This window comes from Thermobia domestica, chromosome 2 (genome assembly GCF_964235325.1).
Source record: "Thermobia domestica chromosome 2, izTheDome1.hap1.1, whole genome shotgun sequence".
In the NCBI taxonomy this organism is placed as follows: domain Eukaryota; kingdom Metazoa; phylum Arthropoda; class Insecta; order Zygentoma; family Lepismatidae; genus Thermobia; species Thermobia domestica.
Window position 1 is genome coordinate 26,999,402 of NC_137455.1, and position 17,531 is coordinate 27,016,932.

Sequence of the window (17,531 nt, forward strand, 5' to 3'; positions counted from 1 at the left end):
TGGAATAGAATAAGTCTACGAAAATCTGACTGGAATCTGGTAACATAGAATAGAATTTCCGAAAGTCAGGCTGGTGTTTGTTGGCAGAGGATAGGTGTGTTACAAGTACAGAAAGCTCGCTGGAGTCCATTCACTTTGGATAGGATCTATGAAAGTGTGAATGGGGTCCATCGCCATAATACAGGACTTACGAAGGTCTGAGTGGAAAAAAAATGAAATGAATTGAGTTTCACATCCCACGCTTATGCCGGCTAGGCTAAAGTAGATGATGATGATGAGAAATGAATGAGAGAGTGGAATGAAGAAAGTGGAAATAAACGAGAGAACCTCGAAGGAACCCACCCACGCTAAAAGTCTGAATGAAGTACCTTGGTAAAGAATAGTGTATCTTGCCACATTATTAAAAGTAGCACCTGTCAATGATAGGCACAGAACAACGGATACCGAGATACTACACCATGCCTACTGTAGTGTCCCTATTATCCATCAACGACGTTTATTTCTATACAAAAACACACATACAGTGCTCTTAGAAATCATAATTTGATTCTTCCTACATCAAAACATTCAAGATAAAAAATATGAAATGGTACTAGGTAAACCCTACCGATATATGTACGAGAATTTTTGGGAAGTTTTCCATTTCCCTCACTTCCTTAGTTCCTCTAGTTCAATTTGGCACCGCCGAGCAACTTGGCACCGGTGTTCAAACAAAAATTTCGATGATAATTTAAATCGTCTCGCTGGTATGCACATATAGATTGATAACTACTTGAATAGTGCCAACAGTTCTCGTCACAGATTTCACCCCCTTCCAGTCTTTGATAATTACAATATACTGCTTCTTCTTGACATTTCACATACGAGAGACATACCACTCAAACAACGTGTCCCATTCACTCTTTCAAATTCTATTTCACGACATGCTTCGTGAACTGTATCTGATTTCATACGAGATTATGGGGGCACTTTTTTTTAAAAAAAATAAGAATCAGTAAAAAATTTGCAATGGAAGCTTCTATGAACTTTAAAGATTATTTTCATACAAAAGAAGCACGCCGGTAGCCAGCCCAAAAATGTAAGGAGGACCCGGTATAAGGTAGGGAGGGCGGAACCAACCATATTATAGTTCATCACTATATTATTCTTCATTTCGAAGCCTACCATGAAAAGTTTAAAGAGGCCAGTAAAAATTAAGGGTTGCCGACCTCCGTGGATACGGGCCTGTACAGAAGTCACGTATATCGAATTGGATAATGTCGTTTCAGTTAATTTGACCTGTCGTTTGACCTAGTTGTCATTACATATTGGACACAGAGAACCCACCCTGGACCCAATACATAAGCAGCACTCTTAGCTGAGTTTGGTTATTCCCGTTTGAGTTAATTTGACCTGTCGGTTGAAGTTGTTGCCAATACATATTGGACAAAGAGAACCTACCCTGGACCCCATACATAAGCAGCTTTCTTAGCTGTGTTTGGCTCTTCCCGTTTCATTTAATTTCACTTATCGGTTGACCTAGTTGCCAATACATATTGGACAAACAGAACCTACCCTGGACCCCAGACATAACCAGCACTCTTAGCTGCGTATGGTAACTCCCGTTTCAGTTAATTTGACCTGTCAGTTGACCTAGTTGCCAATACATATTGAACACAGAGAACCCACCCTGGACCCCATACATAAGCATCACACTTAGCTGAGTTTGGTTATTCCCCTTTGAGTTAATTTGACCTGTCGGTTGACGTTGTTGCCAATACATATTGAACAAAGAGAACCTACCCTGGACCCCATAAATAAGCAGCACTCTTAGCTGCGTATGGTAATTCCCGTTTCAGTTAATTTGACCTGACGGTTGACCTAGTTGCCAATACATATTGAGCAAAGTGAACCTATTCTCGACCCCATACATAAGCAGCTTTCTTAGCTGTGTTTGGTTATTCCCGTTTCAGTTAATTTGACCTGTCGGTTGACCTAGTTGCCCATACATATTGGACAAAGAGAACCTACCCTGGATACCATACATAAGCATCACTTTTACCTGTATTTGGTAATTTCTCTTTCAGTTAATTTGACCTAGTTGCCCATACGCATTGGGCAAAGAGAAATTACCCTAGACCCCATACATAAGCAGCACTCTTAGCTGAGTTTGGAAATTACCATTTCAGTTAATTTGACCGGTCGGTTTACCTTGTTGCCAATACATATTGGACAAAGAGAACCTACCCTGGACCCCATACATAAGCATCACTCTTAGCTGAGTTTGGTAATTCTCGTTTCATTTAATTTGACATAGTTGCCAATACATATTGAACAAAGAAATCCTACTCTACGGCCCAAACATAAGCTTCGTTTGGTAATTCCGGTTTCAGTTAATTTGATCTGTCGGTTGACCTAGTTGGCAATACATATTGGACAAAAGAACCTACCCTGGAAACCAGACATAATCAGCACTCTTAGGTGAGTTTGGCAATTCCCGTTTCAGTTAATTTGACCTGTCAGTTGACCTAGTTGCCAATTTATATTAGGCAAAGAGAAACTAACCTGGACCCCATACATAAGCAGCACTCTTAGCTGAGTCTGGTAATTCTCGTTTCAGTTAATTTGACCTAGTTGCCAATTCATATTGGACAAAAAAACCTACTCTGTAGCCCAAAAAAAGCTTCGTTTGGTAATTCCGGTTTCAGTTAATTTGATCTGTCGTTTGACCTAGTTGCCAATACATATTGAACAAAGAGAACCTATTCTCGACCCCATACATAAGCAGCTTTCTTAGCTGTGTTTGGTTATTCCCGTTTCAGTTAATTTGAACTGTCGGTTGACCTAGTTGCCAATACATATTGGACAAAGAGAACCTACCCTGGATACCATACATAAGCTGCGCTTTTACCTGTATTTGGTAATTTCTCTTTCAGTTAATTTGACCTAGTTGCCCATACGCATTGGGCAAAGAGAAGTTACCCTGGACCCCATACATAAGCAGCACTCTTAGCTGAGTTTGGTAATTCCTGTTTCAGTTAATTTGATCTGTCGGTTGACCTAGTTGGCAATACATATTGAACAAAGAGAACCTATTCTCGACCCCATACATAAGCAGCTTTCTTAGCTGTGTTTGGTTATTCCCGTTTCAGTTAATTTGACCTGTCGATTGACCTAGTTGCCAATACATATTGGACAAAGAGAACCTACCCTGGATACCGTACATAAGCTGCACTTTTACCTGTATTTGGTAATTTCTCTTTCAGTTAATTTGACCTAGTTGCCCATACGCATTGGGCAAAGAGAAATTACCCTAGACCCCATACATAAGCAGCACTCTTAGCTGAGTTTGGAAATTACCGTTTCAGTTAAATTGACCGGTCAGTTGACCTTGTTGCCAATGCATATTGGACAAAGAGAACCTACCCTGGACCCCATACATAAGCATCACTCTTAGCTGAGTTTGGTAATTCTCGTTTCATTTAATTTGACCTAGTTGCCAATTCATATTGGACAAAGAAACCTACTCTGTAGCCCAAAAACAGCTTCGTTTGGTAATTCCGGTTTCAGTTAATTTGATCTGTCGTTTGACCTAGTTGCCAATACATATTGAACAAAGAGAACCTATTCTCGACCCCATACATAAGCAGCTTTCTTAGCTGTGTTTGGTTATTCCCGTTTCTGTTAATTTGAACTGTCGGTTGACCTAGTTGCCAATACATATTGGACAAATAGAACCTACCCTTTATACCATACATAAGCATCACTTTTACCTGTATTTGGTAATTTCTCTTTCAGTTAATTTGACCTAGTTGCCCATACTCATTGGGCAAAGAGAAATTACCCTGGACCCCATACATAAGCTGCACTCTTAGCTGAGTTTGGTAATTCCTGTTTCAGTTAATTTGATCTGTCGTTTGAACTAGTTGGCAATACATATTGAACAAAAGAACCTACCCTGGATACCAGGCATAACCAGCACTCTTAGGTGAGTTTGGGAATTCCCGTTTCAGTTAATTTGACCTGTCGGTTGACTTAGTTGCCAATACATATTGGACAAAAGAGAACCTACCGTTGACCCTATACATAAGCATCACTCTTAGGTGAGTTTGGTAATTCCCGTTTCAGTTAATTTGACCTGTCAGTTGACCTAGTTGCCAATTTATATTAGGCAAAGAGAAACTAACTTGGACCCCATAAATAAGCAGCACTCTTAGCTGAGTTTGGTAATTCTCGTTTCAGTTAATTTGACCTAGTTGCCAATACATATTGGGCAAAGAAAACCTACTCTGGAGCCCAAACATAAGCTTCGTTTGGTAATTCCGGTTTCAGTTAATTTGACCTGTCGGTTGACCTAGTTGCCCATACATATTGGACAAAGAGAACCTACCCTGGATACCATACATAAGCATCACTTTTACCTGTATTTGGTAATTTCTCTTTCAGTTAATTTGACCTAGTTGCCCATACGCATTGGGCAAGGAGAAATTACCCTAGACCCCATACATAAGCAGCACTCTTAGCTGAGTTTGGAAATTAGCGTTTCAGTTAATATGGCCGGTCGGTTGACCTAGTTGACAATACATATTGAACAAAGAGAACCTATTCTCGACCCCATACATAAGCAGCTTTCTTAGCTGTGTTTGGTTATTCCCGTTTCAGTTAATTTGACCTGTCGGTTGACGTTGTTGCCAATACATATTGGAAAAAGAGAACCTACCCTGGATACCGTACATAAGCTGCACTTTTACCTGTATTTGAAAATTTCTCTTTCAGTTAATTTGACCTAGTTGCCCATACGCATTGGGCAAAGAGAAATTACCCTAGACCCCATACATAAGCAGCACTCTTAGCTGAGTTTGGAAGTTACCATTTCAGTTAATTTGACCGGTCGGTTGACCTTGTTGCCAATACATATTGGACAAAGAGAACCTACCCTGGACCCCATACATAAGCATCACTCTTAGCTGAGTTTGGTAATTCTCGTTTCATTTAATTTGACATAGTTGCCAATACATATTGAACAACGAAATCCTACTCTACGGCCCAAACATAAGCTTCGTTTGGTAATTCCGGTTTCAGTTAATTTGACCTGTCGGTTGACCTAGTTGCAAATACATATTGGACAAAGAGAACCTATTCTCGACCCCATACATAAGCAGCTTTCTTAACTGTGTTTGGTGATTCCCGTTTCAGTTAATTTGACCTGTCGGTTGACCTAGTTGCCAATACATATTGGACGAAGAGAACCTACCCTGGATACCATACATAAGCATCACTTTTACCTGTATTTGGTAATTTCTCTTTCAGTTAATTTGACCTAGTTGCCCATACTCATTGGGCAAAGAGAAATTACCCTAGACCCCATACATAAGCAGCACTCTTAGCTGAGTTTGGAAATTACCGTTTCAGTTAATATGCCCGGTCGGTTGACCTTGTTGCCAATACATATTGGACAAAATAACCTACCCTGGACACCAGGCATAACCAGCACTCTTAGGTGAGTTTGGGAATTCCGGTTTCAGTTAGTTTGACCTGTCGGTTGACTTAGTTGCCAATACATATTGGACAAAAGAGAACCTACCGTTGACCCTATACATAAGCATCATTCTTAGGTGAGTTTGGTAATTGCCGTTTCAGTTAATTTGACCTGTCAGTTGACCTAGTTGCCAATTTATATTAGGCAAAGAGAAACTAACCTGGACCCCATACATAAGCAGCACTCTTAGCTGAGTTTGGTAATTCTCGTTTCAGTTAATTTGACCTAGTTGCCAATACATATTGGAGAAAGAAAACCTACTCTGGAGCCCAAACATAAGCTTCGTTTGGTAATTCCGGTTTCAGTTAATTTGATCTTTCGGTTGGCCTAGTTGCCAATACATATTGGACAAAGAGAACCTACCCTAGACCCCATCATAAGCATCACTCTTAGCTGAGTTTGGTAATTTCCGTTTCACTTAATTTGACCTGTCGGTTGACCTAGTTTCCAAATTTTATTGGACAAAGGGAGCCTACCCTGTACGCCATACATAAGCAGGACTCTTAACTGCGTTTGGTAATTCTCATTCTTTCTCAAATTCATACTGTGCTCTTGATTGTATTTAGTCCGGCAGCCGAGACCTAAACCCGAAGTTAGAGTAAATCCTAAGTTTTCCTTTTTCCATATTCTGAATGATAGACATGCGGGCTTTTCAAATTCGAGTGATGCCACCCTTGAGGAATAACGGCGATTACGTAATCAATTTCGTCATTGCAAGAGTCATTGAATACACTACGACACGTTTCAAATACTTGACCACAGTTCCTAAGATTTTTATCCGATTTGCATCCTGTAACTTTCTACTGATAGACAATGAATTCATCTTACGCTAATTGTATCAACTAATTGTTTGTTCGTTTGCATTACAGTTAAAAGTACTTTAAACTATCAACATGGGCTGTTCTTTTAAAGAAAATTTCCATATATGAAATTCATGTAATTCTATATCCTTATTCCATTGAGCTAGAAGCTACTAACACAACATAATTTCAAATCACGAAGCCAGTAATGTTAACAAGCCACATTATTCGAATGAGTATAGAGCCTATGATCCCTTGCATTAGAGGTGAGAGCACCAGTCAACTTGAAACTATAGGCAATATACTTATTTTCGATTTAATTTTATTTCGGTTTTTACACAGCAAAAAATGAGGTGTTGAAACAACACAAAATGACTACTACTTTAGCATGTTACTTGTGTGTCAATTCAACACTAAGATTTTTTTACGTTTACCCGTTCAAATGGTTGCGCCCTTTCCTCGGTAAGAGTTCGGTAGAATAGCATAAGAGATCCAAGTTATCGTTAGAAGGTCTAGGTGCTTTTTAATTATCAATTTATTTGATACTTTATTCATTTTCATGGGGAGGGTCATCAATTGAGTGAGGACAAGCCTCAGTTGCAGTGGATTCTGGTCCAGACTGGCTGGCTTGATAAGTTATGGTCTTGCTGCAACTGCGGTGCCTGAAATGAATAAATTCAGGAAACATATGATGGTTAGTTGAATACATGGAGAACTATGAAAGCATTATTTTTAACAGCTAAATATACGACAGTCACTAAATCTGTAATGATGGATGGTATGAGGGTGAAGTGCTACGACGCCACAACACATGGATGATGTTGGTTAGACAAACGCTGTTATCTTCTGTTCCTGGGGCGACCCAGGAACCGATGGAGACAAAGGCAGCCCTGTTAGTGGATGGTTTTACTGTGCATGAGATGGATAGATGAGTGGTGAAACTATGCCAGGATGATAAATGTCAAAAACTTCTGGATCAATGTTGTCTGGGCCGATTTTGAGATGGTAAAGGGTCATCAGATGCTGAAGATGTGTGGGATAATATACAGCGGGAGTGAACACTAAGACATCGCCTTCGGAGCATATCAGAAATATGTCCTTAAAGTCTGTGAGTATTTGTATAATTTTTATTGTTTGGTATGTAAAGCTTTGCGAAATATATTTCGCACTTGTGGGAAGTGACTAATAATATTCTATGTTTTCTGTAATCGGTCACAGTAATATTGTTGTAAACCTGTGTATTACCTGACAACAGTTACACAGATAGCAGTGCTTCCATCTATTTTCTTTATCTGTTATTCCTGTGTATTAGCACTATGAACAGAAGATATCACAAATGTTGCCTATGTAACTGTTGTTAGACGATTCACAGGTTTACAACAATATTATTGTGACCGATTACAGAAAACATAGAACATTATTCATTACTTGGCATAAGTGCGAAATATATTTCGAAAACCTTTGCTCATATTAAACGAAAATACCAAAGCAAGTTCTCTCAAGTAGTAACGAGTTATTTCTGATATGCTCGGAAGGCGATGTGCTTGGTGCTGAGTTAACACACAAGTAACACGCTAAAGTGGTAGTCATTTTGTGTTGTTTCAACATCTCATTTTTTTTACAGTGTAGCATTGTGTGAAAATTTGTAACAGACCGTCTTTTCAATATATACGTTATTTGCGGGTCTTTGTAAAATGGTAATTGGGGAAAGATCTTCAGTGTGCACACGCTCTGAGGATAATTCCTGAAAAAATTTGGAAATACATCTTGTAAACGTATAAAAATACATTACGTAACTATTATTTTTCTATTACCATATACATCTAGGCGACATTAAAACTGAAACACCTGCGCGAATAGCATATTATGTTCACTGGGCTTCCCAGAGCCATCTTTTAGTTTACGTATATCATACTTTTGGACAATAAGTCACATAGGACACATGTGACACTCCAGTAGAAGAGGTTGTCAGTGAACGTTGGAGGCCCGCATCCAGGGGGGTCGGGCTCCACCAAATTTTTACTGCCCGCCCGTAAATTTTTGATGGTAGGCTTGCAAATGAACTATAATACGCTGATGGTCTATAAGATGGTTGGATCGGGCCCCTAAATTCTACCAGGTCCCCTACATTTTGGGGCTGGCTATCGGTCTGATGTGTAGAGAGGTATAATGGAGACACATCCGACTTCAAAAGAGAGAAGATCGAAACAAACCCTCAACCTCGTGCACCTCTGTCTAAAACAGCTACACTTTGTGACATTTCACGAGGTATAATATCCAGGGTGATATGTGCATATGAACAGCAAGGGCGAGCCATATTCAGAAGCTACAGTAGGGAAAAGCGGAATTTGTCTGAGAGGGAAGTCAGGATATTGTCTAGAACTCTTGCAGGAAAACGGAAAACCACCGCATTGGCAATCACTTCAGAAGTGAACACACCTCATAGTACCTGTGTGCACAAGAACAGTCCGTCGATACCTGCATAAGGCCAACATCAATGGCAGGGTTGCAATACCGAAGCCTTTCGTCAGGAGCGCAAATACCGGAAAGCGGTTTCAGTGGTGCCAGAAGCATAAAACCCTGTTCTAGGATGACCCAAAACGTGTCATATTCTTGGATGAGTCCAGTTAGACTGTATTCGAAACAATTGGTAGAGTGTTCGTCTGGAGCCTCTCTGATGCATACAACCCAGATTGTTTGGTATCCACATTCAAACATGGTTGTTGATCCGTGAGCGTTTGGAGTACAAAATTGTGGCAGATTTTCTGACCCCTAATTGTTCTAGAGGGTCCTTTCACTTCCAAGGACTATTGGGTCATTCTAGAGTACTATTTACATGACTGTACCCAATGGTACGAGCACTCTTCCTGGACATTGGTGCAGTGTTTCAGAATCATAACTGAACCACTCACACAGTTAAACTTATCACAGACATGAGCATGTTAGTGAGGTTAAACATCTGTTATCGCTCACTAAATCGCCTGATTGCAACATTATTGAGCCTCTATTGGTTTTGTTAGAGTATCAAGTGAAGAAACGTTTCTCTTCACCACCTGTACGTCCTGAACTGGTCACTACCCTTCAAGAGTAACGGCGGAAAATCCCTCTGGAAAAACTAAAGAACCTCTATCGATCCTTCTCAAGTCGTGTTGCTGCTGTACTGGCCGCCAAAGGCGCCCTGACAACTTATTAAATACAAATATGGTATTCTACCATATGTTGTAGTTTCAATGTTCACTACCTGTATATAGGGTGCTCAAGAAGTTTTGCTCAATGTGCCATAACTTTTTTTTTAATAATTAGCACTTGAACATGTTCTTCTGCGTGTACTTTTGTGTTCTATGCTGACTTGTATAACACATTTTCTTTCTGTATTTATAGATGCATCCACAATGGGGAAGAAAATAGACAATTGCAGTGGCCAACGGTCGGTTAATACCCTGTACAAGATCAGTTATATCCATTCAATGCAAATTGCTTCCTGTGCATGGGGATGAGACATTAGAGCACAGCAGTCTGTTGGGCCAACTATGGTCTTGAGCACCATCAACTGCAGTGAAAGACGTTAGCAAAGACTACAAAAGACTACATTAATCAATTCATCAGGAATGACAGATGAATAACCACACCCCAGCTTGTTGAAACGACTAGTTTATATTGTTCATCACTGACGAGACTGTGGCGTGCTTTAAAGACAAATAGACAGCACTATAAAATAACATAATCAAATTGCGCCAAGAGAATTGAAGGCTCCAATCTGCACATCACACATAGTACCAAATCAAGTATGGGATAGTATGTGGTCCTTCAAACCCGTACAGTCCGGACCTAATCCTGTTCGAATCTTTCTGTTCGATAGTTTGAAGGTCCACCTTAGTGGTAGGCAATTTGTCAGTGAGAAAGAACTCATTGTGAGTGTGAAAAAGTGGTTTAGTAGTCCAGCTTCATGGTTTATCAAAGTGTATTTACTGCTCGGAGAAAACAGTGGGCTAAACGAGTCACAGGAAATAGAGGATACACTGAATAACATTCGTTAAGTTAACAAAGGAAACAAGAACATGCACACAACATTTCATAGTTCTAATGCTGCTATTAAGAAAGTTTTGGCTCATTGTACAAACATTTTTTGAGCTCTTTTCGTATATACAAGACTGGTTCGAGAAAACAGAATGGTATGTAACTTTTTCTAACTTCCAGTAAACTGAAAAAGTAGGTTCAACATTTCCACGTTATGACACATACCAAAGAATCTGCAGGTGCACTTTCGATATTAACTACCATAATACTTTTCTATGGTTCAATCATACCCCATTCCACTTAATAACTCAATTTGACCAGAAGAGGTGGTTACCATTATGTTCGCCCATATAAGCATGAGCTGCTAGCTGATACTAACATACTGAATTAGAAATCTTTAAATTCAACCTCACCTGGACCATTTATAGCCTAGAGTCCAAAGAAGACATGTCCAGGTAAAAGAGGTCGTCCACTGGTGAAGGAGGGGAGAGAGAAGGAAAATATATGTTGGTTATACTCACCAGAGATTTTAAAACGTGATCAGGAACATTTCTCGTGATGTTACAAAGTGCATACGCGGAAGAATGGGAAAATATTACAGGCGCTTTTGACTTCTCCAAAGCTTCAACCATTGTGCGAAAAGACACATGAGAAAGGTCAATCATCATTCCCAAGCGGTTCATTTCTTGAATTATTAACTGAAAAGAGAAACGAAATAAATTTAGGTATTAACGATTCAACTTCCTTGGACATAGGGAAATTCTAAATTCTTTATTCTAAAACACAGTGCGATTCCAAAAAAAAAAAAAAAAAAAAAAGAAAGAAAGAAAGAAAGAAAGAAAAAAGAAAAAAGAAAAAAAAACGATTTCATAAGAAGTATACTACTTGTATCTAAAACAATATCTCTTTATTAACACGTGATAATATTTCCAACATAAGATATTTGTTTTTGTTTTTTTAATAACATTTTCGTTTCTGTAACTTTTCCGAATTTAATGGAGAGATTTGATCTGCGAATTAATCAAAGAAACAATTTTTCATTCTCTAGTGACGGTTTGCTCTATAGCAATATATTGAAATCGGAAATTTGCAATAATGCCACTTCGAGTTGCAATTGAGGAAATAGAGTCTAAAAGTGTTCCTCGCTATCTCTTGGTTTTAGGTCTACTTAAAGATAAATAGTCATAGCTCTTCCAAAAAAACTCCCTTATTTACACAAAGTTGAATTGAGTTTATTTTGACTTTAACGTCCCGTTCAGCAGTGAGGCTATATGACACGTTTACCTACTGATTAACGTGAAATCCGAACCACATGAGCTCCCACCGGGAATCGAACCCGGGTCTCCCATGCCAAAGGCTTGTACGCTAACCGCTTAGCCACGAAGGAGTTCTTATTTACACAAAGTATAGATAAGGGACCTAACATTGTGTTACATAGGTAGCTGAAGGGGAGTTGGAATTTTCAAGTTCTTCTTGCACAATAATTTAATTGAATAACAAATTAACATTACTATTCCCTATTAATAAGCATGATATTACAATATCAGTGTTGTATTTTCATATTGATCGTAACGGGCGTCGAAGTCTTATAAGAATATGCTTTAGTCTGATCTAATTGTGTATACTAATATTTACCATCATATTGGCATTGATACACTGTGAAACCTGTGGTGTATGCATAATCTTCTCGTGGGACGGTTCAAGATTCCAAGTGCTTATAAATTAAAATGTTTCCTTACATTTACATATTTTAATGTTTATGATAAATTGTAAATATTTATTTTTGGTATATCTTGATAAATGGAGAGTTTAAACCAGTATCCACATTCTCTGTTTCATATGTCATTGCCAACTTTAATGTTAAATTTCAATTGGTCTGATATCATAGGTACATTGTAGCAAATCGGATAACAGGATTGTGGATAAAATCTCAACAAAGTTGTGCTCAAGTTGCTCGTAAAAAAAATAAATTTGTTTGAAAAGAGTTCGGGGATTTACTAATGATCAAACCAACATAAAATGAAGATTTCCACTGGAATACCCAAGGAGTGTCCTATGAGTTATATTGGGATATTTTGACAGTGAATCATCCATGGGCATTCTACAAAAAGTAGAGATGTCTGTTAATGTCCTGGAAGCAGGATTTTCTGTAGCATTTCTTGCGATAGTTCTCAAATATGTGTGGTATAACCAGCGGCGCAATTCAACATGGGAAGGGGGGGAGGTAAAACCGTTTCCATAATATTTTTTTTAAGCGATGTTCAAAACATTTATGAAGTTGAAAAAAAAAATGCCGTGGAGGATCAGGGGAGCCGAGTTGTCTTCAACATTGGGAGGTGAGTAGATTTGAGGCTTATTCTGGGTCACATTAATTTCATTTTATTTTGCTTTGTGGCAATCGGACACAATTTAGTGCTGTCGAATTTTTGTGACATTTGCGGGTTTTGAGAAAACCGGTTTTCTTAAAACCGAAACCGCAAAAGCGAATTTCCAAACGGAAACCGCAAAAACTCTTTTCGAAAGCGAAAGCCGCCCGAAACCGTATTTGCGGTTTTGTAAACGAAACCATGTTTGTCCTTTTCAAAGCAGAAACAATGTTTGCTGTTTTCAATTACATCTTTTAACAATTGTGAAAGCATCTATCAATCGAGACAATTGTATTGGTTTATATGTGTGTTTTAACTTTTATTTGCTACATTATGGTAACATTTTTATTTGCTACATTAACTTTTTTATTTGCTACATTGACTATTATGGTAATGTGCAGCACTGTGCGAAAGGGATAGTTCGATGGTTGTACAAGTCACAGCTAAATAGAAAATAAGGTATACCCCTATTTAAGATAACTACACATGCAACTCATGAAATTCAATTTGAAATTTCATCTACTTAGACTGAGATCTTTTATATTTGTATCGCTACCTGTATGAATCAGTGACTTATAAAATTGTTGTTGGCATCTCAACGAAGAAACGATACCAAATGCTTAAATTGACGGTAATATCAGTACCAGATATGAGCCACTGAACAGAATGAGGCTCCCGTGAAAAATCTAGTTTACGACGGTAGCAGTGCCAATGGGCTGCAGTCTGCAAATTCGACAAATCTGTTGATATACAATACACGTTCCATTGCGTGCCTGGCTTTCTAGCCTTGTTTATAAATTTATAGTTTGATTCATTTAGCCTTTGTGAAACATTTGTGTTAATTCAAGAAAATACATTGTAGATTTCCTCCTTGTTCTATGTTCTACCTTTTGTTTTCGAATGAAAAGTTAACCCTACATTTGCTCAGCAGAAATAAAATAACTATGAGATTGTGTACAAAAGCAACAGACTGTCCATGGCACTGCAAAGCTTTGTGTTGATAAAATCTGATACAAGTTTTTCACTCACAAAGAACAATATCCTGTTACTAGGGTATGAGGGTAAAACTATGTTAATTAATGCTGTCGAATTTTTGTGAAATTTGCTGTTTTCCGTTTTGGAGAAAACCGGTATTCTGACAAATGAAAACTGCAAATGCGGTTTTCAAAACCGAAAACTCAAAAGCGGTTTTCGGTTTTTAAAACCGACATTTCGGTTTTATGAAATGCACTTTTTCAAAAACTTTTTTTCTGTTTTTACAAATACCTATTTTGACAACACTAACACAAATCATCACATTTCTCCCCTAAAAACACATTTCAAATCAGATTATTGGAGGCACAGTCCTCTCAGTTCCAAGATTGGAGGGGACATATTCCCCTCATCCCCCGGGATTTGCGCTAGTGGGTATAAATCACACGAATTCTAAATACCCAAATAGTGTCTCGTGACAACTATTGAGTCTTGTGTCCTAAGAAAACTCATTTTTGCGGATGTTCAAAAAAACATAAAACTTAACGACTCATCCCATGCTGTTTTGACTGTGATTTAGTTTGGTTTTAAGGACTTCAAGTGTGGTAGTAGTCTGCAGCCATGTTTTTCAGAATAAAATCTATGAAGCTGAATTTATTTTCTTGAATTTGCGTTTAAAATTATAGAAATTTTGTAAGGGCTATGTACAGAGGTACATCTGTTTTAAGTGACTATGTAAGTGGTATTCAGTAGTAAATTACCAGTATCAACAGTTCCAACCAGCAGGCTGAAATGTTTTTAAAATCATTGGAATTGACATCGGTAATTACATCTTCGGGCGTAATATATTTTCCATATTTTATTTTTTAATTTATCTAAGACATTGTGAAAATGCAACCTTTATATTATTACCGTAAAAGGACACTTATGGTCGTTCACATTCACTATGGTACCTAATTTATGTTCTTGAATTGTAGTACCTGTAGCAATTCCTCGCTTGGTATCCTATGGTAACCAATTTTGTTTTCGGGAACAAATGTATCCAGTAATTTTGTACCAGAAACCTACAACATAGAAAAAAGGTTTCTTGTATATACATCTAAAAATGTCAGTTTCTGGATGCCTATGAGATTTTCGTACTTGGTAATGGTCATCAAGTAGCCATTTTGTGAAAATATAAATGTCCGCTTTCATTCCGGAAACAAGAATTTCTGTGGGAGATTTCGGGATTCTCGTGATTTAATCATAGAACGACTTTTCACATCAAAATACTCTCGTTTGAAAAACAAATCCCGTGGACATCCAAGGAATATTCCCTGGATGTTTCCATGTCCTTAAAGTTTCTACTATAATAGACACATCCCATTGAAATTCAAAGGAAATTCCGTGAATATTTCCATGATTCTTTCATTTCCTACTGTGACAAGCACATCCCACTGAACTATAAGGGATATCTTGTGGATACTTCCATTATCTTTAGAATTTTTACTGTGATAAGCACACCCTATTGAAACCCAAAGGAAATACCATGAATATTTTCATTATCCTTAAAATTTCTACTCGAATAGGCACATCTAATTGAAACGGAAGGAAATCCCATACGTATTTCCATTAGCGTTAAAGTTTCTACTGCGATAGTCACATTCCACGGAAGCCCAAGGGAAATCCCGTAAATATTCCCATTATCTTTAAAATATCTACTGTCTATTGAAATCCAAGGGAAATCCATTGTGTTAGATTTCCATTATCCTTGGACATTGTGTTTCCATTATCCTTAACGTTTCTACTGTAATAGACACACCCATTAAAATCCGAGGGAAATGCTGTTTCCGTTATCCTTAAAGTCTATTCTATTAAATTGAAAACGTGGTACAAGTGTGACCTGTGAGATATCTATAGAACGTTCTGTGGACATGTAAATGCATATTAATCAACCCTCCTGCCGGGAGTAGGTGATCCAAAATGTACAATGTTAATCTCTTTCTTCAAGAGGATATCATTAGACAGGTTCTGTGTATGCAATCACTTCAACTGCGGAAACAAAGTTAGGTAGGCTACTACGTACCGGAAGTAGGTAGCCGGAAATGTCCAGTAGTAATCACTTTCTCTTGTTAAGAAGAGATAATTGAATTCCTGGTTTCATGTACACAATTAAACAATGAATATACCCCAACTCCGAAATACTAAATTCACCCTACGTTTTTGATTGGATTACGTATTGACACTGGTGTATGTACACAATTGGTTAATTGGCTCTTTGTCTTCACCAAGTCCTTTACCGCACGTATCATAATCTCCCAAAATTAAAGTGACAAAATCATTAAAGCTATTATTTATATATTACTAAATGTTTATAGTAAGCGTTGCCTTTAATTATTTATTGAAATTTTTTTTGAAACATTAGATATATTTTCAGTTGCAGTTTTTCTGTTATACATTGTATAAAACCATACTTGAGATCTACCAGGGGCGGATCCAGGACCGACTTCTGTGAGGCGGTGGGTTGTCATACTTTTAAGGGCTCCAAACTTTGGGATGGGTTTTATTTATATATATAAAATAAGAAAGTTTCCTCTTCTGGGGGGGTCAATTGCCCCGATCGCTCCCCCTGGATCCGCCCCTGAGATCTACAATGTCAACGTCCAACATAACCATTAATATCCATCAGGAGAGAGTTAAGTTAGAAACTTCTGCAGTATCCATGAAAAATTGTAAACTTATGATATACCTATCACAGTTTGGGATCTGGCTGCTCCTCACCATCTTTTTCTTCTAGATCCGCCACTGAGGATGTAGTAATGAAATGAACTAAATGAATAACATAGTTATCATCTCGTTTTATATTTATCGCGCATAATTAATTGAGCTGAGCGAAGTGAAGCTCTTATACTCGGGTTAGCCGTTTGGTTGTCCGCGAACTCCTCCTAGACCGTTTGGCCGATCTCAACCAAACTTAGCACGCTGATAGAGTATGTCGTGCTGAGTGACAACATAGGTCGAAATCAAAAATCCGATGTACCATCGAGGAATAATCACCGAAAAACGCTTCCTCCTAGACCGTTTGGCCGATCTCAACCAAATTTAACACGCTGATAGAGTATGTAGTGCTGAGTGACAACATAGGTCGAAATCGAAAATCCGATGTACCATCGAGGAATAATCACCGAAAAACGCTTACTCCTAGACCGTTTGGCCGATCTCAACCAAACTTAGCACGCTGATAGAGTATGTCGTGCTGAGTGACAACATAGGTCGAAATCAAAAATCCGATGTACCATCGAGGAATAATCACCGAAAAACGCTTCCTGATTACGTAGCTTAAGCTCGCTCAGCTCATTTCATTGCAATCGGGTATATCCATTGCATTCCTAGTATGTAACATGTTTTGTATCCCGGTAAGGTGTTTTCAGAAACAACCAGAAATGTGTTTGAATTTAGACCTCCTCCACTGCAATCCCTCTCTCGAGGTAAAACTCAGGAAAAAAGTCTTACTACGCAATTAAATCCGGTGAAGATGTCTCTGTGTACAAAATGATGTCCAGTGACTCATTACTATAAGCAAATCTATTGACAATCACACAAAGAAACATACAGTATATTACTATTTTTATTGCTGTTACCATGATGATTATTATTAAGATAAGTGATCAACTTATACGAATAATTTACCTTCTTCCGCGCACTTCCGGTGACAGTTTGCCTATTCTTCAGTTAATTGTTGTGTTTAAGAAAGAAACTAGTGTATACTTGGAAAATATGATGAATAATTTTAAGTTTCCCAAATATTTTAGTCTTTAAATATGAGAGTAGTAATTCTGAAGCTCTAAAAGAAAATTGCGATCCTATTGCATAATCAAT

At 38.1% G+C, this 17,531-nt stretch overlaps 1 protein-coding gene across 1 annotated transcript in view; it reads right to left on the bottom strand.

Annotated features, from left to right (window-relative positions):
* The window catches only part of LOC145671296 (dipeptidase 1-like), a 408,614-nt gene that overhangs the window by 68,461 nt on the left and 322,622 nt on the right, over nt 1-17,531 (bottom strand). The window contains exon 8 of the mRNA XM_081740265.1: nt 10,857-11,033. Coding sequence (XP_081596391.1) covers nt 10,857-11,033 — 177 coding nt within the window. The remainder of the gene's footprint in view (nt 1-10,856; nt 11,034-17,531) is intronic.